The 27,250-nt window shown below is 48.2% G+C and overlaps 2 protein-coding genes across 15 annotated transcripts in view; both read left to right on the top strand.

Annotated features, from left to right (window-relative positions):
• Ccdc62 (coiled-coil domain containing 62) overlaps positions 1-15,626 on the top strand; it is a 43,645-nt gene extending 28,019 nt beyond the window's left edge. For 6 of the 14 annotated variants that reach the window (XM_076560454.1, XM_006970705.4, XM_076560458.1 and 3 more), the window contains 4 exons: positions 1,390-1,534; positions 5,432-5,548; positions 13,691-13,783; positions 14,849-15,626. In XM_076560454.1, coding sequence (XP_076416569.1) covers positions 1,390-1,534; positions 5,432-5,548; positions 13,691-13,744 — 316 coding nt within the window. In that variant the 3' untranslated portion in view covers positions 13,745-13,783; positions 14,849-15,626. The remainder of the gene's footprint in view (positions 1-1,389; positions 1,535-5,431; positions 5,549-13,690; positions 13,784-14,848) is intronic. The other 8 variants (XM_076560457.1, XM_015996378.3, XM_076560453.1 and 5 more) reach the window with 2 other exon arrangements.
• A 4,481-nt stretch (positions 15,627-20,107) lies between these two features.
• The window catches only part of Hip1r (huntingtin interacting protein 1 related), a 29,553-nt gene continuing 22,410 nt past the window's right edge, over positions 20,108-27,250 (top strand). The window contains exon 1 of the mRNA XM_076560514.1: positions 20,108-20,322. Within this exon, the coding sequence (XP_076416629.1) occupies positions 20,230-20,322 (93 nt within the window). The 5' untranslated portion in view covers positions 20,108-20,229. The remainder of the gene's footprint in view (positions 20,323-27,250) is intronic.

The following is a 27,250-nucleotide window of genomic DNA, read 5'->3' on the forward strand; positions in this document are numbered from 1 at the left end:
TTTACCCATTGAGCTGTCTTGGTCCTTCTGTGCTTCTAAAGCTTCATTTATTGGTTTTTTTGAAACGGGGTTTCATTGTATAGCTCTGGCTGCCTTTGAATTCACAGAGCTCCATTTGCCTCTGCCTCCTGAGTTCTAGGATCAAAGGCGTGCGCTACCATGCTGAACTTTGTTTTTTTTTTTTTTTTTTGTTCTGTTTTTTTAAAAGGCTTTTCGAGACAAGGTTTCTCTGTGTAGCCCTGGCTGTCCTGGAACTTGCTCTGTAGACCAGGCTAGCCTCGAACTCAGAGATCCACCTGCCTCTGCCTCCCGAGTGCTGGGATTAAGGATGTGTACCACCACTGCTGGACTAAAGGTTTAAAAATACATTTTTTAAATAATTTTATCTTATGTATATGGGTGTTGTCCAGAAGAGGACACTGGGTTCCTTGGTACTAGAGTTAAAGCCAATTGTGAGCTGCTATGTGGGTTCTGAGAACTGAGCCCAGGTACTCTTCAGAAGCAGTAAACAGCAGTGTGTGTGTGTGTGTGTGTGTGTGTGTGTGTGTGTGTGTGTGTGTGTGTGTGTGTGTGCGCGTGCGCGCGCGCGCGCAGTTGTTTGTAGAGGCCAGAAAAAGGTGTCAGATCTCTGGCAGCCCAAGTTGCAGATGGTTGTGAATGACCATGTGGGTGCTAGGAATGAACTTGGGTCCTCCGTAAGAACAGCACATGCTGTTAACTGGTGAGCCATTTCTCTACCCTACCTCTGTACTTTTTGAAAGAGGAAAATTCCTTGTTTTTGTAGTTACCCTGAACTACAGATTTTAATTTTTACTTGCAAAAGTATGTGTTAATGTATAATATGCTACTCAGATCAAATTATTCCATTCAACTTTGACTTCATTTCAGAAAACATGTTTAAGCTAGAGGTGGTAATGTATGCTTGTTAGCCAAGTTTGAGGCCAGCCTGGGTTACATAGCAAGACCCTGTCACAACCTTTTTTTTTTTTTTTTTTTTTTTTCTGTGTAGTTTTGGTGCCTGTCATGGATCTCTGTAGACCAGGCTGTCCTCGAACTCACAGAGATCCGCCTGCCTCTGCCTCCCACCCGAGTGCTGGGATTAAAGGTGTGTGCCACCCCTGTCCAGCTACATTCTTCTTTGTTTTCCCTCTCTCCTTACTTTTTCTTCAGACAGCATTTCACTCTGTCCCCTAGGCTAGCATGGAACTTACTGTGTAGCTCAGACTGGCCTAGATGTGTGGTGGGTTAATCTTCCCGCTTTGGCTTCCTTACCAAGTGCTGGGATTATAAATCTGAGCCACACGCCGGCCCTTTTTGGTCCTCTTAGCGTACTTTGAAGCATATGAGTGACAGGTGTGTGACACTGTTTCTTTTTGGTCTCGTTTGCAGTGAGCTCATAACCATCCAGCCCCCGCAATGTTTGGGGTCCTCCAAGTCTGCTGAAAGAGAAGATGAGTCAGGGGCCTCTCCAGACAAAAGAACCTCATCCAAGAGCATGTTCATCAGCAAAGATGCAGCACTGTCCAATGAAAAGGTTTATGTTTTACGTGAAAGCTCTCAGTTTAGCCAGCAAAGTTTCTCCTTGGCATGCTTTTATTCTTCTGTAGCATTGTTGCTTAATTTTGTCCATTTCTAGGTTTTTCCCATCACGGGCTTGTGTGACTGAACCTTCTTACACACTGGAGAGATGGTTCAGCAGTTAGTGCTTGCTGCTGTTGGGCAAGACCCAGGTTTGGTGGCTCACAACCATCTATAAATCCATTTTCAGGAGTCCTCTTCTGAACATCATTCACACGTGTGCTCGTGCATACAGGCAAAACACTCATACACATAAAATAAAATGCATCTGAATGTATTTTGGGGGTTTTCTCTTGGGGGCAGTTAGTTTTTGGTTTTTTGAGACAGGGTCTCTACATAGACCTAGCCATTATGGAACTAGTATCCTGGAACACTCTGTAGACCATGCTGACCTCAAACTCAGAGAGATCCTCCTGCATTTACCTCCTGAGTGCTGGGACTAAAGGCATGTGCCACAATATCTGGCACTAAATTTATTTTAAGTCATAGGCCTCTAAGGTTACTTGAAAATTTTTATTCTTTCACAATTTTATACACACACACACACACACACACACACACACACACACACACAGTGTTAGATCTTGTACTTTTCCCCATTGTCTTCTCGTCCCTTTTTAGGTTCTTTTCTTTTCTTTCTGTGTGTGTTTTTTTTTTTTTTTTAAATCAGTGTTTCACCGAATAGCACTGGCTGTCTTGGAACTTATTCTGTAGACCAGGCTAATAGGTGTTTTCCACAAACACAGTAAGCCAGATCTAGCGGAGTTGAAGAAGTATAACAACAGGTATGTTGAGCCAAGCAATCCAGGACAGGTTCACTGGACTCCAAGAACAGGCCAGAGAAGTCTGGAACCCAAACTAAGGCAGGAGATTTTATAGACCGTGGGCGAGGAGTGATGATCCACAAGCTGGGTTTGTGCCCAAGCATGGTCAAAAGCTGGGCATTGGGGGTGTGGGGTGGGGATGACTTGGGCGGCTGGAGGCATCAGGGGAGGAAGTGGCTATAGTCTCCAGGAGTGCAGAACTGGGCTTCTTGGCGCCTTTCCTTTGTTCAGAGACTCTGAGCAGGCAGGGTTTGGAGAGACAGGAGTGGGGCTTTCTAGACTGTGCAGGTGAGCCGGAGGCTGGCCTTGAACTCAGAGATCCACCTGCCCTAGCCTGCCCCCCCCCTCCAGTGCTGGGATTAAAGGTGTAGGCCACCACCATCCAGCTTACTTTTCTTTTCTTAAATTTTCATTTATTAATATTGTCTGTGTGTATGTGATGTGCATGTGTGAGTGCAGGTGTGTGCTCATTCATGGGAAAGTCTGAGGCTAGCTTTCTAGTGTTGGTTCTGTCTCTCTACTGTGGGTTCCAGAGATTGAACTCAGCCATTCTGCCAGTCCTCAAGGTTCTTTTTAAAAAATATTTTTTCCTTTCAGAAACTGCTGTATTGATTTTTTTTATTCAACCTGAAACCAACAGCAATACAAAAAGAACTGGCAGCAAATTCCACTCAGCTGCCTGTCCTTAGCCACCCATTCCTCCACACCCCTGTGACAGCAGTCTCCATAGAGTCCAAGGTGACATACTGGCGACCTTAAAGACGTGGCTGCAGAAATGACAGTGTGCAGTGTGGCATTTTACTACAGAAGGAACCCCTTACCTTTGTGAGTCCCCGGAAAGCTGGGTCTGGATGAAATCTCCATTCTGCCCATGATCGTGGGCAGAGCAGGTCTGGTGATAAAGCAGAGGACATAGCTTTCCTTCCACTCTCCTGCGTGCACGTGTGTGTGTGTGTGTGTGTGTGTGTGTGTGTGTGTGTGTGGTTTCTCCGTCAGCATCTTACTGATAAGGATTCAGGAACTACAGCAGGGATGGGCACTTTGTCTAAGTAAAGGATGTTTTATAAATTCTTCCCCTCCTTTTTTGTTTGTTTGTTTGTTTTTATATGTTTTTAGGGGCTTTTTTTTTTTTTTTTTTTTTTTTTTTTTTTTTTTTTTTTTTTTGCTTGCTTGCTTTTATTTTGAGACAAGGTCTCATGTAACCCAGGCTGGCCTGGACCCAGCTGTGTAGCTAAGGACAACCTTAAACTTACTTGTGCCCAAGTGCTGGTGTTATAGGTGTGCACAACATCCTCTTCCTTCTCTATTTCTTTCTTCTTTAACAGGGTCCCCTCTTCGGTGCTTGAATTATAGGTATCAGCCGCCACACCTACATTTTCCTCCTTTCTCAAAACAAAAGTATAAACAAACAAAAACTAGCTAGGCTTTGATTACACACATTTAATCCCAGCACTAGGAAGACAGAAGCAGGCAGATCCCTGAGTCTGAGGTTGGCCTGGTCTACACAGTGAGTTCCAGGGCAGCTAGGACTACACAGAGACCCTGTCTCAAAAAAGAGGGGGATGTTACTGTCTGATTTTAAATAATAAGTGAGCGCAATAAGCTTAGTTACAACAAATAGTTTTTCAGATATTTTATTTCCTTTTTTTTTTTTTTTTCCCGAGACAGGGTTTCTCTGTGTAGCTTTGCGCCTTTTCTGAGACTCACTTGGTAGTCTAGGCTGGCCTCGAACTCACAGAAATCCACCTGTCTCTGCCTCCCGAGTGCTGGGATTAAAGGCGTGCGCCACCACCGCCAGGCCTCCTTTTTTTTTTTAATGCACAAATCCCATAGGAAGGAAGGCAGACAAGACTGAGGTTGTGGTACACTCCTGTGACCTGACACTACAGTCAGAAGCAGAATGATTGTGAGTGTGAGCTGACCTGAGCTACATAGTGAGTTCTAGGCCAGCCTGGGCTACAGAGTGAAATACCAGTCTCAAGAAACCAAAAAAGAGCTGGTGAACGGCCACCTCCTTCTACATTATTTATTTGGCTGTAGGGTGGTTGGTTTTGGGTAAAGGCCATCGCAGCCAAGCCTGGTGATTGAATCAGACACCCAAATCCACTGGGTAGAAGTAGAAAACTGACTTTACAAAGTTTTCCTCCAACTTCATGTCGTGGAACATATCTTCCACACACAAAACAAATCAGAGTTTCGTTTTTAAATTAAAGGCCATCTAGATGGCTCAGAGAGAGGGTAGGTGCTTGCCACCAAGCCTGACAACTGAGTTTGGTTCCTAGAACTTATACTGGGAAGAGAAATAACTCTTTTAACTTGTCCTCTGATCTTCACCCTCAAAAACACCAATAAAAATACAATAGCAGGATTAAATTAAAGCACATATCCACATTCCTTTAGTGCTAAGGTTCTGTTTTGCCTGTTCGACCTGCTAATTATGACTTGATTTTTTTAAGACTTATTTATTTTATTTAATGTGTATGAGTGCTCTATCAGCATTTATGACTTTATGCCAGAAGAGGGCACCAGATCTCATTACAGATGGTTTTGAGCCACCATGTGGTTGCTGGGAATTGAACTCAGGACCTCTGGAAGAACAGTTAGTGCTCTAAAGTGCTGAGCCATCTCTCCACACACACACCCCCTTTTTTTAAAGACGAGGTCTCACTATGTATCCCTAGCAAGCCTGGAACTCATTAAGTAGACTAGGCTAGCCTTGAACTCAGAGATCTGCCTGCCTCTGCTTACCAAGTCCTGGAATTAAGGGTATATGACACCATACCCATCCTGGTTTTTATTTAGGAAATGTCTAGAAACCTTTCCTTATAGTTAGTTGTAGTAGGCTCTATTTACGTTGCATTATTTCACTGAGTAGGTTATAAGAAATGAAAGGAATTGGGTGTTTTTTTTTGTAATACTGATATCTACCATTGATAGAGAGTTAACATCTGTGTTATAAGATGTGATTGTGCAAAAACACTTAAAAACCGCACGTTGGCTCACGGTGCTGAACTGCATTGTTTTTTCAGGATGACTTTTCTCCTACCAGTAAGCTCCAGCGCCTGCTGGCCGAGTCTCGGCAGATGGTCACGGATCTGGAGCTGAGCACACTGCTGCCCATCAGCTGTGAGAATCTCAACAGAAGTGTGCGTTCCCCTTTCTTTCTCTTAAAAAAAAAAATTGTGTGTAGGTGTACGTGCAACAAGGAGTGTGCATGTCTCTGTGTGCGTGCGTGTGCGTGCGCGTGCGCGTGCGCGTGCGCGTGCGCGTGCGCGTGCGTGTGCGTGTGCGTGTGCGTGTGTGTGTGTGTGTGTGTGTTGGGGGGGTATGTAGGCCAGAAGACAACCTCAGTGTTGTTGCTCAGGAGCTGTCTGCCTTGTCTTTTGAGACAAGGTCTCTCCCTGGGACCTTGAGCTTGATGATTGGGCTAGACTGGCTGGCCAGCAGGTCCCAGGGGATCACTTTCTGCAGCTCCCCAGCACTGGGGTTACAAGAGCATGTATCACACCTGGCTTTTTATGTGGATGTTGGGGGTCAAACTCAGGTCCTCCTGCTTGCATGGCTACACTTACTGTCTGTTGTATGTCCCCAGCCCGGATTCCATTTTTTTGAGATGTACATTGATAGAGTCCGAATATGCCTCTAAGTGGTAGGGCTCAGGGAGTACTGGGAGGTGGCCGTTCTGATAAAATGAAGGCTTCAAGAAGAAAGGAAGGCAGGCCCTGTGCTGAGGAGAAAAAGCCATACTGTGGGCTAGAGAGTAAGACAAAACCAAAAACTGTCACTGTGTCAAAACTGCCCCTGCTTCTTTCTGATTGGTGGAACATCGGAATGCATGCATTTAGTGTTTGTCATTTTGTGCTGCTGCCTAGGGCCGTACATAGCACCTTACCCCTCACCTAGGTTCTTGGGATTGTTTTAAAATACACCGAGTTTAGCCGGGCGGTGGTGGCGCACGCCTTTAATCCCAGCACTCGGGAGGCAGAGCCAGGCGGATCTCTGTGAGTTCGAGGCCAGCCTGGGCTACCAAGTGAGCTCCAGGAAAGGCGCAAAGCTATGCAGAGAAACCCTGTCTCGAAAAACCAAAAAAAAAAAAAATACACCGAGTTTCACAGGGTCTCCCTGTGTGGCACTGGCTGTCCTGGAACTACATAGACCAGGCTGGCCTCAAACTCACAAAGATCTATCTGCCTCTGCCTCCTGAGTGCTGGGATTAAAACTGCACACTACCATGTCCGGCTCCAAAATTTCAAATTTAAAGTGTACACAGGATTTTAAGAACACAGAAAAGTAGAAAAAAAATAATATAATTGCACATCTGCCATTTACAATTTTATGTTCCTCCTCTGTATGCTTTAAAATGTACATTTCTTTACTTTTGTGTGTGTGTTTGAGACAGGGTCTTATCCTTAACCCTGGCTAGCCTGGAATTAATATGTAGACCATGCTAGCCTCTCACCTCACTCATGGAGATCTGCCTGCCTCTGCTTCCTTGGTGCTGGGATTAAAGGAATATGCCAGTATGTCTGGCATGTCTGTGTGTTTTCCTGTGTGTGTGTGTGTGTGTGTGTGTGTGTGTGTGTGTGTGTGTGTGTGTTCGCAAGCATGTGCACAGGCAAGTGAGAGAGCGAGGAGAGAGGGAGAGAGGAAGAGGGAGAGGAAGTGTGCATAGTATATGTGGGGTGGTCAGGACGGCTTGTGGGGTTAGGTCTCTTCCACTGTTGGGCTCTGAGCATCGAACTCAGGACACCAGCCATGGCAGCAAGTGCCTCTGCCTGCTGAGCCGTCTCACTGGCTTTCCATATGCTTTCAGAAGCAGTTTAGAGCAAACTCAAGACATAGTCTTTCCCTCATGGGTATTTCAAGATGCACCTCTTTCAGGTGTGTGGTTTCTTTGGAGGGCGGGGACAGGGCTTACTATGTAACTAGCCTAGAACTCACCCTCCTCCCGCCTTTACTTCCTAAAGTACGAAGATTATGTGCATGTGGCACCATACCCAGCAGATGAGGACTTTTAAAAAACAACCATAATTACCAGGCGGTGGTGGCACACGCCTTTAATCCTAGCACTCAGCACTCGGGAGGCAGAGCCAGGTGGATCTCTGTGAGTTCGAGGCCAGCCTGGTCTCCAAAGCGAGTTCCAGGAAAGGTGCAAAGCTACACAGAGAAACCCTGTCTCGAAAAACCAAAAAACAAACAAACAAACAAAAAAAAAACCCAACCATAATAACATTGCCACACTCAGGAAAGCCCTGTAGATCCTCAGTGACCTCTAATGACTGTCTTCGCTAGCTCTCTCCCACTTACTCGACACATCTGTTCTCTTTGTTCAGATCAATATCTAACCAAGGTCTGACCTTTGCACTTCTTCCCCTCAAGCCTCTCTAATCCTAGCTCATCCTTTCTTTTCCCCTTCTCCCCTTTTCAGCCTCCTTAACTTTTTTTGGCGGGGGGGGGGGGGGGGGGGGGGGGGGGGGGGGGGGGCTGAGGATCAAACCCAGGGCCTTGCGCTTGCTAGGCAAGCGCTCTGCCACTGAGCTAAATCCCCAACCCCAAACTTTTTTTCTTTAAATGTTGATTTTGAGACAGGGTCTCTCTATGTAGCCCCGGCTGTCCTGGAACTCTCTGTAGATTTGTAGTTTTGAACTCACAGCTCCATCTGCCCCGGCCTCCTGAGTGCTGGGACTACAGGTGTGTGCTACTACTCCCGATTCCCCCTTTTGTTCTTTATTTGTCCTGTTGGGTTTTTTTTTTTGTTGTTGTTGTTTGTTTGTTTGGAGGCTGGGATAGAACTGCTCTCTGGCTCTTACCAGCTCTTCCCTCGGTGTTGGGTGGATGTGACTAGACTTTAGCTGCTAAGCTTCTCCCTAGTTGAAAGCTGTCAGTCTTTCAGTTTTACACAGTGATTTGAGCTGTTTCTTCTGAGCATAGTAAGATTTCAGTGACAGTTGAATGAGCTGCTTTTTTCTTAAAGATTTATTTATTTATCATGTATACAGCATGTATTTCTGCAGGCCAGAAGAGGGCACCAGATCTCATTACAGATGGTTGTGAGCCACCATGTGGTTGCTGGGAATTGAACTCAGGACCTCTGGAAGAGCAGTCAGTGTTCTTAACCTCTGAGCCATCTCTCCAGCCCCCATGGCTTGTAGATTTTATTGCCTCTATTTAAACAGTGTACAGAACACTAGACTTGAAGTCTATTCCCTAATTGTGAACTAAGAGCCCGGAACTTACACTTCTCATTTCAGATTCAAGGTACATTCCTTGGACATGCTGTCTGTGTAGTTAAAGATATTTGAAAGCCATTTAAGTTAAACCATTTTTGTATCTCTGATCAAAACCACAAATAATAATTTTTAAAAAGGTCCATAAGAATATTATACAGGGCTGGAGAGATGGCTCAGCGGTTAAGAGCATTGGCTGCTCTTCCAGAGGCCCTGAGTTCAGTTCTTAGCATGGTGGCTCACAACCATCTATAGTAGACTCTGGTGCCCTCTTTTGGCATAAAGGCATACATGCAGATAGAGCACTCATATATATTAAATAAATCTAAAAAAGAAAAAAGAAAATATTGTACAATACAAAAAATACTGTAAAATACAATTTTTCCTTTTTAAATTTGACCTTTAAGCCGAGCAGTGGTGGTGCACGCCTTTAATCCCAGCACTTAGGAGGCAGAAGCAGGTGGATCTCTGTGAATTCAAGGCCAGCCTGAACTACAGAGTGAGTTCCAGAACAGCCAGGACTATTTCACAGAGAAACCCTGTCTCGGAAAAAAAAATTGACATTTCAATATTTTTATATTTCTGTATTGATCAATTGATTGTGTGCGTGCGTGTGAATATGCACATGTATAGAGGCCATTACAGGAGGTGGTTCTCTCCTTCTACCTTGTAGGTTCTGGGGATTGAACTCAGGTCATCAGGCTTAGCAGCAAGCTTCTTTACCCCCTGAGCCGTCTCGCCGACCCCAGAATTGCTTTCCTGTTAAAATGAATGCTCTGGAGGTGTAGTTCAGTGTATAGTGTATGCAAGGCCCTGGATTCCATCTCCAGGGCTAAGAAAACCCTCCAAAAAACAAACAAAAATACCAAATCTTAATAAAGTATAATTCACATACAATAAAATGAAGCCCCATTAATGTGGGGCTGGGGAGGTGGCCCGGCGTAAGAGCACTTGTTGTATAAGCGTGAGGACCTGAGTTCACACCACAGCAGCCAGATAAAAGCCACGTGCGGATGTGTGCTCTGAACTCTAGAGACAGGAGGGTCTTGTCGTCTGTCAGCCTTGCTCTAGATTCAGTGAGAGACTGCGTCTCAAAGGAGTATATGGCAGAGTGAGAGCAGGACACCCGTGTCCTCCTCTGGCTTCACTCACATGCGTGGGTGCTCACGCCTGCACACACAAGCACACAACACACACGAGATGTCTTCACTGCCTGTCCTTCTACTCTAATGAAAAAGTAGTAAAAATCCTGCTGATTCAGGAACCGTGTGTACCCAGGTAGTGTTCGGTGAGAAGAGAATTTCTATCACAGGAAGTTCCCGAGAGCCCTTTGAAGGGAGGCCTCTGTTCTCACCCACAGGCACTGACTGCTCTGATTTTTATCACTGCAGATGGTTACGCCTGATGCAGAGCATTGTAGAATGCAGTCACACAGCATACACTGGTTTTCCATTTGGTGCTGGGAACCAGCATGGGACCTCCCTCTGGCCTGTGTTTACTCTTCACCTTTTCCTTGTTATTTTGAGACTTATCCATGATGTTGGTGCATTGGAACTATGTCCTTCTTCATTGCCAATTGATAGCCCGTTGTATGACTGTGTGTGCATGTGGGGTGCACTTGTAAGTGCAGGTACACATGCATATGTGTGCAAATGCCGATGGAGGTTGGAGGACAATGTTGAATAGTGTTTCTCAGGCGCCACCCACCAATTTTTGAGACAAGGTCTTGTACTGGAACTCACCAAGTAGGCTAGTCTGAGATCTTCAGCCCGTTCTAACACACTCATACTCTTTAGAAGACTATTTTAGGTGTGAGAGTGTTTGCCTGCATGTGCTGTGCGCCATGTCTGCTCAGTGCGGGGAGGCTAGAAGAGGGCGCAGTGTTTATGTCAGATCCTGTCTGCTATCTCAGATCTAACTCAGCGCTTCCTCATTTTGGTCTCCGTGGTCTGTGTATTTATCTCCATCAGCATTTCCATCAGGTACACAATGGTTGATCCCCTTGCTACCCAGGCCCCACAGTAATGACTGTGAGTGGGAGCTGAGAGGAAAGTTCAGGGAAAGGGACAAAGCTGTGACCTTGGGTCTAGACTGAAAAACGTACTGAAGCTGTGTGAGGCTGGTGAAAACTTGATTTGAGGGAATTCTGAGTTGGGAAGACCCAAAAGAAATATATAGTCCTAACCCTGTACTTTATAGATGAGGAGAGGGGATTAAATCCTTTGCTTAGCATTCCACAGCCAGGATCAGAAAATCAGTTAATCGGGGAAAAAGAAAAAAACGGCCTCCAAACAATATTTTTGGAGGGATTAACTGATTCTGGAGATGTCAGGAAACCGGATTTAAACAGCAGAAATGTTCTTGGCAACGTTTCACACGCTCTTTCCCCATGCCTTTGAACTTACTAACCTAGAAACAGGAGAAGCAAACAGTTTTATAAAAAAATGTTGTCTTAAAAAGAACCACAGGGAACCCCCACAGCTCTCAGTGGCTCCATTCTGGGGAGCAATAAGAGCATAATAATTTTGAAATACTTAGCATGCAGATTATAATGCATTATTGGAGGTGTGGCCTTGTTGGAGGAAGTGTGTCACTGAGGAGACAGGCTTTGAGGTTTCAGAAGCTCAGTCTAGGCCTAGAGGCTCACTGTCTCTTCATGCTGCCTGCCAATCCAGATGTAGAACTCGTGGATACTTCTCCAGAATCATGTCTGCCTGTGTGCTACCATGCTTCCTGCCATGATGATAATGGACTAAACCTCTGAACTGTAAGCCAGCCACAATTAAAAAATGTTTTCCTTTAAAAAAAAAAATGTTGTCTTTGCAACAAGGAAGCAGGGTAATGGTCTGAGCAGCCGTCACCTCCGTGAGGTGCCACCGTCTGCAGCTAAAGTGAGGGTAGTGATTGTGGGGAAGAGATAGATGCTCCCTCAGGAGACTGCACGGTTTCTGCCCCTTTGACAAGCGATGTCACTTTGGGACTCTCCCAGACCCCTCTGCGTTGGGTACAAAATGGCATCATTCCAGGTTTTCTTTGCAGCCTTGCTTAATAGCAGAGCGTACGTTTACATAGGACAGGGACTGTTCGCAGCAGGATGCAAAGGTACAGACCACATTCCTTCATGTGGGCGCTATATTATTTACTGAATAAGAGAGATGTGCAAGAGCTCATGGGTGGAGGTCAGAGGACAACTTGTAGAAGACCATGTGGATCCTTGGGGTTGCAACTCAGATCATCAGGCTTGGTGGCGGGAACCTTTAACTGCTAAAGACATCTCACGGCCCCATTTTTAAATATTAGTTGGTGTTTTTGAAACAATGTAAATGTGTTAACCATTCAACAACAGTAACAGCGGAACCCAGCAATTTAAAACGTAGGTAGACCGAACAAAGGAAGGTAATTTGCAGTGCTGCTGACCACACCCAGGGTGACCCTGACTGCAGCTGAGAATGGGGCAACTCGGCCCTAGACCGAGCTGGCCTTGTGACCAGTACACAGCGCTGGACATTCCATGTATGAGCTTAAGATTATGCCTGTAATCCTGAAATTTGGGAGGCTGAGGTTAGAGGATCAGGAGTTCAAGGCCAGCTTGGGCTACATAGTGAGACCCTGTCTCAAAAAAAACAAAAAAGTCATCAGGCATGGTGACACATACCTTTATCCCAGAGCTCACCAAGTAGGCTAGTCTGCCTGCTCAGTGATCCACCTCTCTGTCCTCCAGCTCTGAGAGTACATGCCCATATTAACATTCTTGGTTTTGTTTCGAGACCAGGATTTCTCTGTGTCCTGGAACTCACTCTAGATCAGGCTGGACTCAAATTCAGAGAGATCCGCCTGCCTCTGCCTCCCAAGTGCTGGGATTAAAGGCATGCGCCACCACCGCCCAGCCACACACTTGTATTTTTAAAAAGATATATTTATTGTTATTTTATATGTATGAGTGTTTTGTTTGTATGTATTCTATACTATATCTGTACAACCTGGTCTACATAGCAAGTTCCAGGCCAGCCAAGGCTGCATAGCAAGACCCTGTCCCAAAACAAACATGCAAACAAACAATAAAATAAAGAAAAATTAATTCACACCTTGAATCCCAGTACTTTGGAGGCAGAAGCAGGAGGATCTGTGTGAGTTGGAGACCAGCCCAGTCTATATAGCATTCCAGGACAGCTAGGGCTACATAGAGAGACCCTATTTAAAAAAAAAAAAGCCAGGCGGTGGTGGCGCACACCTTTAATCCCAGCACTCGGGAGGCAGGGCCAGGCGGATCTCTGTGAGTTCGAGGACAGCCTGGTCTACAGAGCGAGATCCAGGACAGCCAGAGCTATACAGAGAAACCCTGTCTCGAAAAAACAAAATCTAAACAAACAACCACAAAAAATATCAACAACAACAACAATGATGAGCTGGTGAGCTGGCTCAGCTGGTAACGAACGGCTCTTGCCGGCAAGGGTTCTGTATCCCTAGACCCACCAGTGGCAGGGGAGCACCAGCTCTCAGGAGTTGTCTTCTGACCGCCATACCCACGCCATGATGTGTGCTTACACACACACACACACACACACACACACACACACACACATCACCATACAAACAAGCAGAGAAAGACAACAACAGAAAGGCTTTGTGAGCCAAGCACAGTGGTAAGTGCCTATAGTCCCAGACACACGGAGACCCAGACGGGAGAGTCTGAATTTAGGCTAGCCCAGCTGAGAACAACCTAGTGAAAGTGTCCCCCAAAGACAAGGACATTATAGTGTGTGTGTGTGTGTGTGTGTGTGTGTGTGTGTGTGAAAGAGAGAGAGAGAGAGAGAGAGAGAGAGAGAGAGAGAGCGCTAGCACTGTGGCATGTGTGGAGCGGTCAGGGAGTTGGTCCTCTCCTACTGTGAGTCTCAGGTACCCTGTTGAGGTCGTCAGGCTTGCTCCTCCTGTACTTCTAGTCTAGACCGTCCACCAGTCCCTCAAGATCTTTGGAAGGCATTCCCGCTATACGCGTGTCTAGTTGTCTAAAGTATTTTTAATGTCTGTAACCTGGATACTAATTTTGGAGTTGTTTTCTAGAAATTAGAAGTCTCAGAAGAGCCAGATGACAAAAACACCCTTGTCAGTCATTGAAGGAGACAAAGTCAACTTGGACATTCACTGTGGCCATGTGTAGGTCACCTTTGCTTGTCTCACTTTATATTGAAGTTGATATTAATAAGTAACTAGGACCGTTGATAATGTAGAGTCAAGGCCACATATTCATCTGACCAGTAATTCTTCCTCTTCTGCCTGATCTACCTTTACTATAATTAACCTGAGTAGAATGCCAATTACTTGTAAGAGAAATACAGACCAAAAGATTTTTTGTTCTCAATACTGATACTTTTATATCTAAGGAAGTTGGTGTATAAATCCAACTTTAAAGATTGGAATCTTAGCCAGGTGCTGGTGCTGGTGCACACCTTTAATCCAGCACTCAAGAGGCAGAGGCAGGCGGATCTCTATGAGTTTGAGGCCAGCCTGGTCTACAGAGTGAGTTCCAGGACAGTCAGGGCTACACAGAAAAACCCTGTCTTAAAAAACAAAACAAAAAAGCAGGTACAATCTGTAATCCCTGTGGGGAGTCTGATGCAGGCAGAATTACAAGTTCGAGGCATTAGATAAACCTAAGACTCTGCCTCAAAAGGAAAAGGGGGTGGGGTGGGGAGAACTCAAGGCCAGATATGGTAGAATACACTGTGGGAATCTAGCGCTCTGGAAGTTGGGAAGACGGAAGCAGAAAGATGAGGCGTTGGAGGTGAGCCTGGGCTACACTGGTGAGACCCTGACCCAGAAAATAGAATTTTTCAAAAGGCATCTAAATTTACATTTGAGGATCACTTCTGTACGTCTGCCTAGAAAGAATCATGTGACTTCGAGCTTTGTGAGCCTGCCACCCAGGAAGTACTTTGTTGGGTTCTGTTTGCTTCTGTCAGACCTTCTTTCCAAATGCAGCTCTCTGGACTGCGGCAGAGGTGCCACAGGTGCCGCCCATTGAGCGCAGGAGCCTTTCCAGTAGGAAGGCAGGACATCTGAGCACCCCCTGCCTCCCCCACCCCCACCCCCACTCCCACCCCGTATATAGTACAGTGAGGAGAGCCAGGATGTGTAGTCAGGGTCTCAGAGGCCAGGAACTCTTAGCGTGCCGTGCAGCACTAACCTTTCATTTTGTTAACTACTTCTGTTCTCTTTCAGAAGCAGGACTCTGTTTGGAAGGCAGAAAGCGGATACCATACTTCATGTAAAGACAAAGGGGATTGTGATTCCCGCATAAGCAGCATTTAGTACAAAGGCGAGCAGAATCTCAAAGTTTACTTCTTAAAGCAACTGTATTTTGTTTTTGATGAACCATTTTTGTGTAAAAAATTTTTATACCAAAGAAATGAGGTTGTATTCTACACACCTGTTTGGAACTATGCTAAAAGGAAAAAACAAAAAACCTCTGTCAGGATGCAGACACGGTTTAATTAAGCAGAGAAGCTCTTTAAACCGGGCGGTGTCCAAGAACCCTGCATGTATGATGCTGCTTTCGCTGGTGTGTATTCACATTGTAACTTCTCAGAGTCAGCTCCCTATGTATGACGTAGTCTTGTCTTCTCTTAGGGTTTTAGCACTGGACTTTGCTGTGTTGATGGGCATGAGATAAGATGGTATAAAATGTTTGTAATGGGACACTATCACTTTGCTGGCAGTTAAGGCCAGTCTGTCCTCGGTCGACAGCTGCATCTTGTCTGGCTCTGTAGTAGGCAGTTCACTTACACAAGACAGCGCTTGCTGGAAGATCAAGTTTTGTATGGATTTTTAAAAATATATTGAAGACTATATAGATAATAAAAATATATTATATTGAAATATAATTCCATTTTAACTTTAAAAAATTTTAATTAAAAAAAGATTACACTATTTGCTTCTGCCCCTTCTACTAGAACTGATCAGTTTCATTCAATAAAGATATTTTTAATAATAAAAATAATTTTTTGGTTTCCTTTTACAATACAGGACTAAAACACAGAACTTTATTATGTATTTTTTGGTTTTTCAAAATGATTTCTTTGTGTAACCTTGGCTGTCCTGGAACTAGCTCTGTAGACCAGGCTGGCCTTGATTCTGTGAGATTCAACTGCTTTTGCTTCCCAAGTACTGGGATCAAAGGGGTGTGCTACCACTGCCTGTCTAACAAGGAACTTTAAATGTAACCTGGCAAGTTAATTTCTCAGGAAAGTATTCTCTTAAGCAGATATCAAGGTTGTATTGTGCTGGGTCAATGCCCCTTTGTTAGAGGCTTCAGGGTTTCTTGAGAGATGATTTTCATGAGGGGAAAGGCTCACCCTTGTATTGAGGGTGCTGAAAAGAAACTGAGCGAGTCTGGCTACACTCTGTAAATACTGGCTTTCTCTTCAGACTGGTTGAATCCAGCAAGACTGAGAACATAGAGCTGATTCTGAAGCAGCACTTGCCAGTTGGGAAACCCAGAATGCCCTTGGAGAGGCCCCAGGTTCCAGGCTGAGAATTCAGATACTAAATTTTTTCCTGTTCTGTGTACCAGGCTCATGACCGCTCCACTTGCCTGCTGACAGGAAACATCCATTAGACGCTCCGTAGGAAAACTTAGGGTAGAACAGGATTTGAAAGACTGCATTCTTTTATAGCTAAATGTAATTTTAGTTCATAGGCTTGAAATATCTATGATACCTATGTACTCCAGGCTGGCTCAAACTTGTGATCCTCCTGCCTCAGTTTCTCAAGTGCTGGGGTGACAGGAGTATACCACCATGCCCAGCTTTATAACACCTGTGCTTACTCAACAAAATTATTATGAATTAATTAACATGAAATTCAGAGTGGCCGATTTTAATATGGTCAGCTCCTCTGTCTCAACATGTTCTGTTTATATAGGAGCCATTTATCATGTGTGTAGGAAAGAGTTACAAGATAAACTAGCCTTTAGGATTTGTGTTGTGTCATTATCATTCTTAAGACCAGCATATCAGGAGGCAGCTGAATTACACTATAATCTGTCTCCAGAAATGATCTCAGCATTGGAAAAGACTGATACAGGGTATTTTTGGAACTTCTGAACAGACCTTTTAAACAGAAATAGAAACACCCCCTCCAGACGAAATTCTGAATCAAGACTATACATAAACACTTAAAACAGTTTTACCCAAAAGGTGCCAAAAGAATGCTTAGAATTGAGACTGTGTGGTATGAGGCCAAAGATGGAAGCCTTGTCACACTCTGGATAATGACCCATGGTGTCTTCTGTGTCCCTGATTTGTAAGCCTCTTGCTAGGGTAATGCCTCTAGCTTTCTTGCCTTTAAGACGGTGTGATTCTGGTAGTGCACAGTGCAAGAAGGTTAATCACTTAAGCCTCCAGGAGAATGATCGTAGCTAGTAACTCTGATGTTCTGGAGAACAGAGTGCATAAAGTCAACTAAGATGCCAGACTCATGCATCCGGGTTAAAATGGGTGGCCTTCCAGAAGAGTCTATCAAATGCACAGTGCACATTAACCAGCCCTGTTAAGGAGGACCCCTGGGTTCTCAGCCAAGTAATGCTTAAAACAAACAAAAAGGATCTGTAACCCCATCTACTGGGGAGGCTAGGCAGGAGGATGGCAAGCCGAAGGCTTAGGCTACAGAGTGAGTTCAGGTTCAACATGGGCAACTTTAGTGAGACCTCATCTCACAATGAAAAGTAAAAAGAGGACTGGAGCTATAGCCCAGTGATAGAGCACTTTCCCAGCATGCACAAGGCCCTGGATTTAATCCTGGCACCTCACACATACAAATTCATCATGAGCACACCACGTACCTTTGCCAGCCATGGGAGATAACAGTGTAAGCCTTGCTAACATTCTAGTAGGGGACACAGACCCTAAGTAATCACTGGGAAGACTGGTGCTATAATGCAGAATGTTGAGATACTGGCACATAGGTCAGGGTGGAGGAATCAGGGAGGCTTCCTAGAGAACTAGCATCTAAACCAAGAGCTGCGAGATGGGCAGACACTCCCCAGGCAAACAGGAAGAGAATTCCAGGTATAGTAACAGCATGTGCAAAGTCCCTGAGGCTGTGGAAGGGGGATGATGCATGTGCAGACTTGATAGTCCAGGATGGCGCAAGATGAAACCCGAGAGGGGCTGGGAGGATCGTGCCTGTGTGTGTCAGTGAGGCAGTGGCTATTACAGCATACAGTCTTTTTCAGTGAGCTCCCAAAACTTTGCTGCCTTCCTGAGTTCTCCCAGATAGGGTCTAGTCTGTATTCCCCTGGAGGAAGATTAAACAGCCGTCACAATTTACCAAAAGGGAATCACGGCCAGTTAGTGACAGCCTGGCGTGGACCAGGCCCCTTAATTAATCAAAGGGGTGGAGTTTGCATCTTTGTACCCCCAGAAATGCCCATTTATAACATAAGCATACAGTAAAGTACTCATTCTGTTCTCCACTCTCTGGGGCTGGTGTATTCTTTCAAACCTTCATTTTATACTCCACTGCCTTTTTTACTCACTCTGTAGACCAGGCTGGCCGCATAATCACAGAGGCCCCGTGCCTCTGGCTCCCAAGTGCTGGCATTAAAGATGTGTGCTGCAGCTTGCCCTCATGCTCATTTTTAAGTTAAATGTTATGTGTTTGTGTATGTGTACATGTGCAAGCCACAGCTGGAAATAAAAGGTCAGAGTCCTCTCTCTCCTTCCATCATGTGGGTCCAAGCCTTGAACTCAGGTCATCAAGCTTGGCATCATTGCTGGCCCTCATACCCATTTTTTAAAAAAAACATGGTCATGTATTAGGTACTCTGCTAGGCATGGAGAGCAGGATGATGGTTAATACACGGCCACCTTGACCTCCGGCAACTCAGAAATCTCACGAGCAGATACATTACTTGTAAAAGCCATAGGAACTCCAGTATCATCAAGTCAGTGGCGTGCTTGTCAGAGCGCACTGGCTCGAAACGGGGCAGATGGGAGACCACATCCTGACAGCATCATTTTTGCAATTGTGTGAGCCGGGACTGGACTTGGGTGCTGTGAAGATAAGCCCTTTTCTTGGTCTGTAAAGATGAAATGCGATCCTGCAATCCTGATGACTGGATGGTGAGCACCACACCTAGCACACTAATGCCTCTGTTTACTAAAAAGAATGGGCGTGTTTGATAATGACAGGCCACTGTAGGAGGTGTGCTATACCCAGTGGGAGCTCGTGTGTGTGTGTGTGTGTGTGTGTGTGTGTGTGTGTGTGTGTGTGTGTGTGTGAAAATTACAGGATAACTGCTTTGGTCCCCTGTGAGAAAAAGTCTGAGAAACAGCTGGCACAGAGCAAAACAGCGCCTTCTTTTTTATTTTTATTTATTTTTTTTGAAACCATGGCCGTTTAGTGAATTGCTGAGGATTAGGAACTAGATAATACATATAAAGGGTTTAGCCCCATACCTGACAAATATCGGCTGCTGTTGTTACTCTATCGTTATTCGGGCGAAGAAGCTTTTCATTGATTGGTATTAGATAAAGCACGGCTAATCTCGGTGTCGGAGAGAGCCTTGTCCAACTCTGAAATGTTCAGTGGATGTCAGCCACAGTGAGGAACGGGCAATGGCAAAGAAACTGTCCCCCCGGGGTCCTCAGAGAGCTTCATCTAACCTGGGAGACGATGGTCAGGTGTCTGACTCAAGGTAGCATTTCCTCTGACAGGTCGTTGAAGCTTCATCTCAAAAAGCAAGGGGGCTGGAGGGATGGCTGGGCTCAACTAAAAAGACAAAGAAGCCTGGCTGTGCGGCTTACCCACCGACCAGACTCAAGGAGACCCAGTTTGTTCCGGTCCCGTGCCTCCCCCCCATCCCCCATCCCCCACCCGCCACCCCGAGGTTGTAGAGGGAGACCCAGAATGAGGAAGGTACGGAGGGGCACAACTAATTTTTCTTCAGATTGGGAGGCGAGAAGAGAGTATGTAGCGGGGCTAAGGGGGTATTTGGTTTGTCAGGGGGCGGGGTGTGTTGGGAAGTCCTGGGGAGCTAGAGGTGTGCAAGGAGATGTGCAAGGAGATGTGCAAGGGGCATTCCCCGTGAGTCCCCGGGGACAAAGCAGGTGCAGAGTCTTGGGGCTCAGGGCGTCCCTCAGGGGGGACCAGAGGGGTGCTGGGTAGGGCGTCCCAGGGGACCAGAGGGGTGCAGGGCAGAACGTCCTGGGTGACAGAGGGGTGCAGGGCAGGGTGTCCCGGGAGTCCTAAGGGACCCAGGTGGGTGCAGGGCAGGGGCTACCGGGAGTCCTAAGGGACCCAGGTGGGTGCAGGGCAGGGTATCCCGGGAATCCTAGGGTTGATGTGGGGATGCAGGGGGGCGGGGCACGCCAGGAGTCCTGGGGACCCGGGGGTGGGGGGGGCGGCGGCGGGGGGCGGAGCGTGCGGAGCCGGGGAGGGCGGGGCGCCGGTTGGACGGGCCCGAGTGACTGGCGGGAGGGGCGGCGGCTCCTCCCCGCGTGGCGCGGCGCGCGGCCTCCGGGTGCCTAGGCTCGGGGCCGCGGGCGGTGACGCCTCATTCTCGCGGAGCCGGGCCGGGGACACGGTCGGACGGCGGCGACATGAACAGCATCAAGAACGTGCCGGCGCGGGTGCTGAGCCGCAGGCCGGGCCACAGCCTGGAGGCCGAGCGCGAGCAGTTCGACAAGACGCAGGCGAGCGCGGGCGCGGGTAGGGCGGGCAGGGCGGGCAGGGCGAGCGGGCGAGCGGCCGCGGCGGCGGCGGTGGTGCGGGGCCCTCGGTAGGCTCGGCCCTGCGCGGACGGTTGCGGGTTCCGCGGCCCGGGCGGCGCAGGTGACCGGAAGCCGCGCTGCTGCCGCCGCCGCCGCCGGGCCGGGCTTCGGGGATGCGGACGCGGCCCAGGTGCGCACGGCCGGCCGTGCGGGGCCCGGGGCGCCCTCCCGGGGAAGCGCCCGGCTCCCTTTTGCTGTTTCCACGGCCGTACAGTTGGCTGATGATCTGCTGGGGGAAAAGTTTTCACGGATGTCGCCAGACTTGTTGGCCCGCGCGGGGGCCCACTTATAAATAGGCTGCCACCCCCTCGTTAAACACCGGCGCCTGACAGACGGAAACTTCCCAGGCTACTTCCTGCGCTCCCACGCGCCGCTCCTCTCCCGGGAGAGAGGGCCCGACCTGAGAAGGTGGCGTGGAAAATTAAATAATGCCCTGGTGCGCCCTCATTCACGCATGGGTTCTGGGTTCTAGGACCCACGGTGCAGGTGTGGCTTTGTCTATTTTTTTTTTTTCTTGGACAGGGTCTCATGTAGCCCCACGCTAGCCTTGAACTCTTAATCCCCCCGCTTCTATCTCCCAAATGCTGCTATGGTGGCCATCCACCACCACGTCTGGCTCCGTCCTTTTGGTTTTACAAACTCTGCCCTGTCTTGGGTGGACGCGCAGTGGGGAGGGGGATGGTCACTACTTGGTTATTTGCTAGATAGACTAAGCCAGCCAAGACCGAAATGGCAGCGTTTTCTGTTTAAGCTTTAACAATAAAGGAAGCCAAAGACTCCTCCCACCTGAGTCTGAAGCAGGTTGCTGATATTTGCATTTGTGGGTGCCACTGGCGAGTCCCCCCCCCCAACCCCCCTTGGCCAGATCAGAGAGCAAGGACTCCTGCGGTTGCTTTCAAAACAAGTTAGCACAAGCGGTTTCGTTTTGAAATAGGAGAAAACGTGAGATCTAACCTTTGTGCTTCTGATGGACAATGATAGTAATAAACTTCAGGACGCGAGTGAACCGTGCCTGCCAAGTGCTGGTACCAACCTGGCTTGCAAATGATTAATGTATCCATGTGAGCTCCATCTGGTCCAGCCTGGATCACCCACCATGAAAAACAAACATGGCGTTTGATGTGAAGTCATTAATACATAATTAATTGTGCTAGTAGACTTGCAGAGCCTAGGGAGATGGACGGCTGGCACTGAGAATCTGGGTGTTGTCAGGACCCTGATTTATTATTCCATGAGTTTTAGAATTGACCCCCTGCTTTTGAGCAGGTGCAGAGAAAGCTCTGATTTTAGCTGCAGGAAGAGATGGGGGAGGAGATGGGATTTTAAAGGTCAAGTTCATTGATCTTCCGCTTTAATGATTATGTCAAGGGTAACCTTCCTGAATGTCAGGGGGACAGAGCCACATGTGTTAGGTGGTTGGTTTGTAAGTGAGGTGGTACTTTTGACTTGGCTTTGTCCATTTTTAAAACTTTCAGTGCGTCTGTTTATTGTGTGCGTGTACACTTAAGCGCCACAGCCCAGGAGTGGACGTCAGAGGACAACGTGCAGGCTTCCTCTCCTCTCACCCTGTGTGTTCCAGGAATCAAACCCAGGTTGTCTGGTTTATCCGCAGGCGCCTTTACCTGCTTGAGCCGTCTTGCCTGCCCTCCTTGAGTTTTTGAGGGATTGAAGGGATTGCTCACGAAGCGTAACTTTGTACTGAGGAGTCTCATGGGGCTCACCCACTCCAGAGCAACTTTTCCACAGGAGAGAGAGAGAGCCTGAGCCCGGCATCCGGCTATGTGTCTTCACAGTGACTTAGTGAGGGATGTAAGAATGAGGGTTTGTAAGTGGTTAATATTTAATTAGATCATTCCCAGAAATATCGAGCAAGCCGCCAGCCTGACTCCTTGCAAGTGAGGCCTAGAGAGAGCCCTGGTTACCGCTTCCGCATCTCCGCTGGGATAGAAAAAAGCACATCCAGTACTAGGAGCTGCTTCCCTTTGGAACACACCGCCTGTCTTGACATTGACTGTGGCAGGGTGGCGGCCATGGGGCAGCAAACTTGGAAGTGAAATCCTCAGCAACCTGGCAGTCTCTCCTCCGGGCTCCTGGGGCCTGGAGGAAGAGGAATGCTTACTTGTTTGCTCTGTGGACAGGACACGCCCTGTTTTGCACAGAGCTCTGTGGTTACCTCTCAGGAGTGTCGAGGGAGGCAGTCATCCTTCCTTTGGCAGCTGGCGCTTGCATTATGAGCTTCGGACCCCAGTGGCGTGTCCCAGAGACCGTCCGCCCAGCCCCATTACTGTAGTCCCTTCTCGGATAAGACCCCCTTTTCAAAATGTCGCGTTTTGAATATAAAATGCTGCGCAGCTCATTGTACCTGTAGTCTGAATCCCAGACCTTTAAAAAGACGGCGTGACTTCTTAGAGCATACTCGTGGACAGGGTAGACCTGATCCCTCATCTCTGTTAAGGGCAAGTTGCCTGACTACAGAGACTGCTTTTCTGTGGAAAGCAAGGCTGGTTCTGTGTTTCTGGAAGAGTGTACTCGTGAGATACTGGGAGGTAGGTTGAGTCACGTCCCTGCAAAGATGACCGCAGCCTAACTCAATGTATTATTTTCGTAACTCCGATTGCAGATGGAATCAGTTGCTCACCCACTGACCTTGAGATGGGAGGTTAGTATGAGTCACCAGGTGGGCCCTATGTAGCAAGGGTCCCTAAATGGAGCCGAGGGAAGCAGGAGCGGCAGGTGGTCCCAGTGACACGAGATGACACTCTGCTGGCTGCACGCAGTGTTGAAAGAGCCGACAGTTAAGGAATAATACCATCCTTTATAAACCGGAGAAGGCAGGGAAACAGATTTTGCCCTAGAACCTCCAGAAAGAAACGCAACCCTTTAACCCTGTGATACCCATTCCAGGGGCCGGGAAGGTAGTTCAGTGCATAGACTACTTGCCCAGCATGCATGAACCCATGTGTTTGCTCCCCAGCACCACAGAGCTCTATCATGGTGGTGCATGCCTGTAACCCCAGGATTTGGGGGGTGGGGGACAGAGCAAGAGGATTAAATGTTCAAAGTCATCCTTGCCTGCAGGGCCAGTGCATGGGCGATGAGAACATTCCAGACTTCTGGACTGCGGAACTGTGAAATGTATCCGAGCTGCTTACTAAAACTGTAGCAATTTGTTACAGCAGCCAAGAGGGGCTTATACACACTATACATAAACACAAGTAGTGCCTAGGACACAGTAAGGCTCAGCAAATGGTTGGCCGACTGTTCTCCTGTCTGTCCACCCCCAGAGTTCAAAATCTGGGACCTCCTGAAAGAAGTGAGCCATCTTTGAAGCACACCATGACCCACGCTGCAACTAGAAGCTGTGAACATCCTGATTGTATCTTCCTTTCTGTGGGAAAACACATCGCCCTTTTCATTTGCTTCTCTGAGCCATGATTTACCCACAGCATGCAGAGACAGAGGGAGAGGCCTTTCTCAGGTCGGGATCCGAGAAACCCTTTAATCATAGTGCACGGTTCAACCCAGGGAAACACTGGCTTCAGAGGTGAAAGGGTCAGGGGTGAGGCGTGCCCACTGGGGAACCAGGGGCTGAGGCAGCAGCAAATGGAAATGGTTCATACCTTTGGTTTTCCAGGTCAGTGACACATCTCAGTAGCCCCCGAGGGACCAAAATCTTGTAAAGATTAACATTTATTGACAAGTCATGACTTCCGGGTGCAGCTGCTCGATACGGCAGCACAGCTGAGTTCCATGCAGAAGAGAGGCCAGGCGTATGATACATTGTAGGTCATCTTCTGGCTTCTAGAACAAGGTAACAGGCAGGTGAAGTTAGTTTGGGTTGTATCTTTGACTTCACACACATGTCCTGAATCAGTCCCTCTTAACACCGGATTACTATTAAGTATGAATGGGGTATTTCTCATTTTGCTCATCCACGGAGTCAGCCTTTCGGGCATCCAGCAGCTGCCTGTGTGAGAATCGGCCAGACCTCAGTGATGGCAAATGGGGGTGATTTGGCAAGGGGGCGGAGCCCCCAGGCATTGCTAGCGTGTGGATTTTTCCTCAGCCAGGTGATTCTCAGAACCTAATTAGTAGAGGCAGGCCACCGGAGCGAGCAGGTGTCCGGAACCTGCCCTAGGTTTCTGGCAGTTCTGGAAAGCAGTTCTGGAAAGCAGTTCTCAAGTTCCGGGATCCTTTCAGATCCCGTGCTATACTTGGGGCTGTCACTCACTCAGCCCTGGTCTGCTCAGAGCTCAGCCGCAGAGCGCTTGCCTACATTTGAGAAGCCCCAGTTTGATTCCAAGCCCTGCAGAAGGGGGAGGAGTGTGATTATAACATGTTACTTACATGCTTGCACACTCAACATATTTATAACAATAGGAAAAAAAAAAAACCGCCCCAGAGTTGGAGAAGAGCCCTAACCCACGTGGTGGATGGCCAAACCCCCCAGCTCTGTCCAGCTGTTATAATTGGTACTGGCTGAGGCCTTGGGGGCTGAAGTGGTCTGCCCTCCGTCCACTGTGTCCCCAGGAGCAGGCAGATCCCATGTCACCACAGCTGGCAGAGTGAGAGGAGACAAAGTCAGGAAGGGAAGAACAGGCTGGGCTCACAAACGCTTTTAAAAAAACCTCCGAATGATTTGAACCCAGACCAGCCGTCCTTAAAGACCCTCACAGTGCACCCAAGTGGGCTGGGGCCAGACTGAGGCTGCCAGAGTTCTGAAGTCCCCTCTCCCGGGCCGAGCACTCCTAAGGGACACTTGTTGTCGAGGTGGCATGGGACTGGGCTGCCCGTTCTTCGCCGCCTTTCTGCCTTTGCTCCTGTGCACCCCTGGGACACACTCACTGGCAGGGCACGCCCACTGCCTCTCTCCACCTAGTCCTAGAATCGGGGTGTGCAGTGGGAGAGGAAAGAGTCACCACTGTAACCCCTCCCCCGGGGAGAAGGGGCATCAGCTTTGACAAGTGTGCCGAGAAGTTAAGAACGTGGGTCACTGCTCTGTGCCTCTGTTTCCCCACTTTCGAGACAATAATAATCACACAGTCCTGCCCCGATGGAGTAGCTGTCGGCATGTGCAGGGGTGGAGCAAATGTGGAAGCAGTTGGATTGTATGCAGGAAAGCAGGCAGGACTGAAGGAAGAGGAAGTGTCCCTGTGTCCTGAGTATAGCCAGCCGTGAAGGGACAACTGAGTCAGACTGCTGGACAGAGGGACAGCTGGGTAGTGCCTGGAGGGTGGTGCATGGGGCGCCATCCCTTCAAGAACGAGTGTCTGGTGTACACCTTTTATAGACTATCCAGCACAGGCCTAGCCATCCCTGTGGAGATGTGGCCTGCCATAGGGGTTCCTGGGAGTATGGGGTAGAGGAGCTTGGGACTCCCTGCAGACCTGTCCCCTTTCTGAATGGGGTAGCGGCTCCTCCCTGACCCATCTCCGAGGCCAGTGTCCAGCTGCTGCTGTACAGGAGCCCTGTGAATGAAACCCAGCCGGTCACTTGATCCTAGCAGCTGGGTCCCTGCCGGCCGTGAGTGGAAACCCTATGGGTGTAGGTCTGACTGGCAAGGGACGGGGAAATTCGGCTGGCTAACCTGAGACGCCTGGCCAGCCTGGAACTGCCTTGGCCAGCCTGGCTGTACTGGCCAGCCTGGCCCCTCCCCTCCTCCACCTGGGAACCCCTATTCATTTCAGGGCCAACTCGAGTATCACCTTGGTCATGATGACATCTGCCTTCCTCTGCCCAAGCTTTTCTCCCCTTTGTCCCTCTGGTTCTGATGGCATAATGTGTGGTGTCTTCTAGCTCCTCTGTATAAGTGACCTGGCAGGAATGAAGATATTCTAGACTCGTGGTTCTCAACCTTCCTAATACTGCAGCACACAGTTCCTCACGTTGTGGTGACCCCCAACCATAAAATTATTGTCGTTGCTGCTTCATAACTGTCATTTTGCTAGCGTTATGAGTCGTGATGTAAATATCTGATATGCAGGGTATCTGATATGTGACCCCAAAGGGGTCATAGTCCACATGTTGAGGACTGCTGTTCTAGAGAGACACACCTCTTAGCTTGGACTGTTGAACCAATGGACCCCAAGAAATGGGAGTCTCCCCCGGAATCTGACACTGGCAGAAGGGAAAGGCTGAGAGCAGGAGGGGGACTTGTCTCCTGAGGGGACTGTCGGTTCTGAGACCTGCAGCCCAGCCTGTGGGGGTCAACGGGGCGTCCTCACAGGGTCCGCTGAGATGTTCCTGGCCATGGCTCTCTGTTTAAACTTTAATCTGACTGCAGAACCCTGAAAGTGGACTTGAGGGGGTCATTAGATCTTTGCCCCTCTTCCCAGTGTGGCCACGTTGACTAAATCTCCCTTTTTTGCTTTGTACTGTTAATGTGGCTGTTTTCATTGGCTTCTGGAAGATAGGTCACTGAACAAGTTCGGTGACGTCGTCACAGCCAGCCTGCAGAGCAGGAAGCAGTGGCCGCTGTGGGGTTGGGTATGTGTTTCCTTCCAGGGTCAGCTGCTGTTCAGATACGCCCACCGCCATACACGAGATCCTCAAGTGGGGACCGTGTGACCTCCTTAGGGCTCCACTGAGCCTCATAGGAAGGACAGCCTTGGGAACTGGTAAGCCCGAGAGGTCCTGGCCTCAGTGGCCCACAGCACCATACTGGATTGAGCAAGCCCATGGAGGAGGACATTAGTCCCGGCGGGACATTTTTCTTGGTCTTGCTACGTAACCATAAGCTGCCAACTGCAATAGGTTCGTCGGCCTGGGTGTGACTCAGTCCTCTGGCTTGTGGGACAGTCAGGTCTGTGATGACATCACCAGTACCTTGGGAACAAAACCGTCCAGCTGC

This window comes from Peromyscus maniculatus, chromosome 23, assembly GCF_049852395.1.
Source record: "Peromyscus maniculatus bairdii isolate BWxNUB_F1_BW_parent chromosome 23, HU_Pman_BW_mat_3.1, whole genome shotgun sequence".
NCBI lineage: Eukaryota > Metazoa > Chordata > Mammalia > Rodentia > Cricetidae > Peromyscus > Peromyscus maniculatus.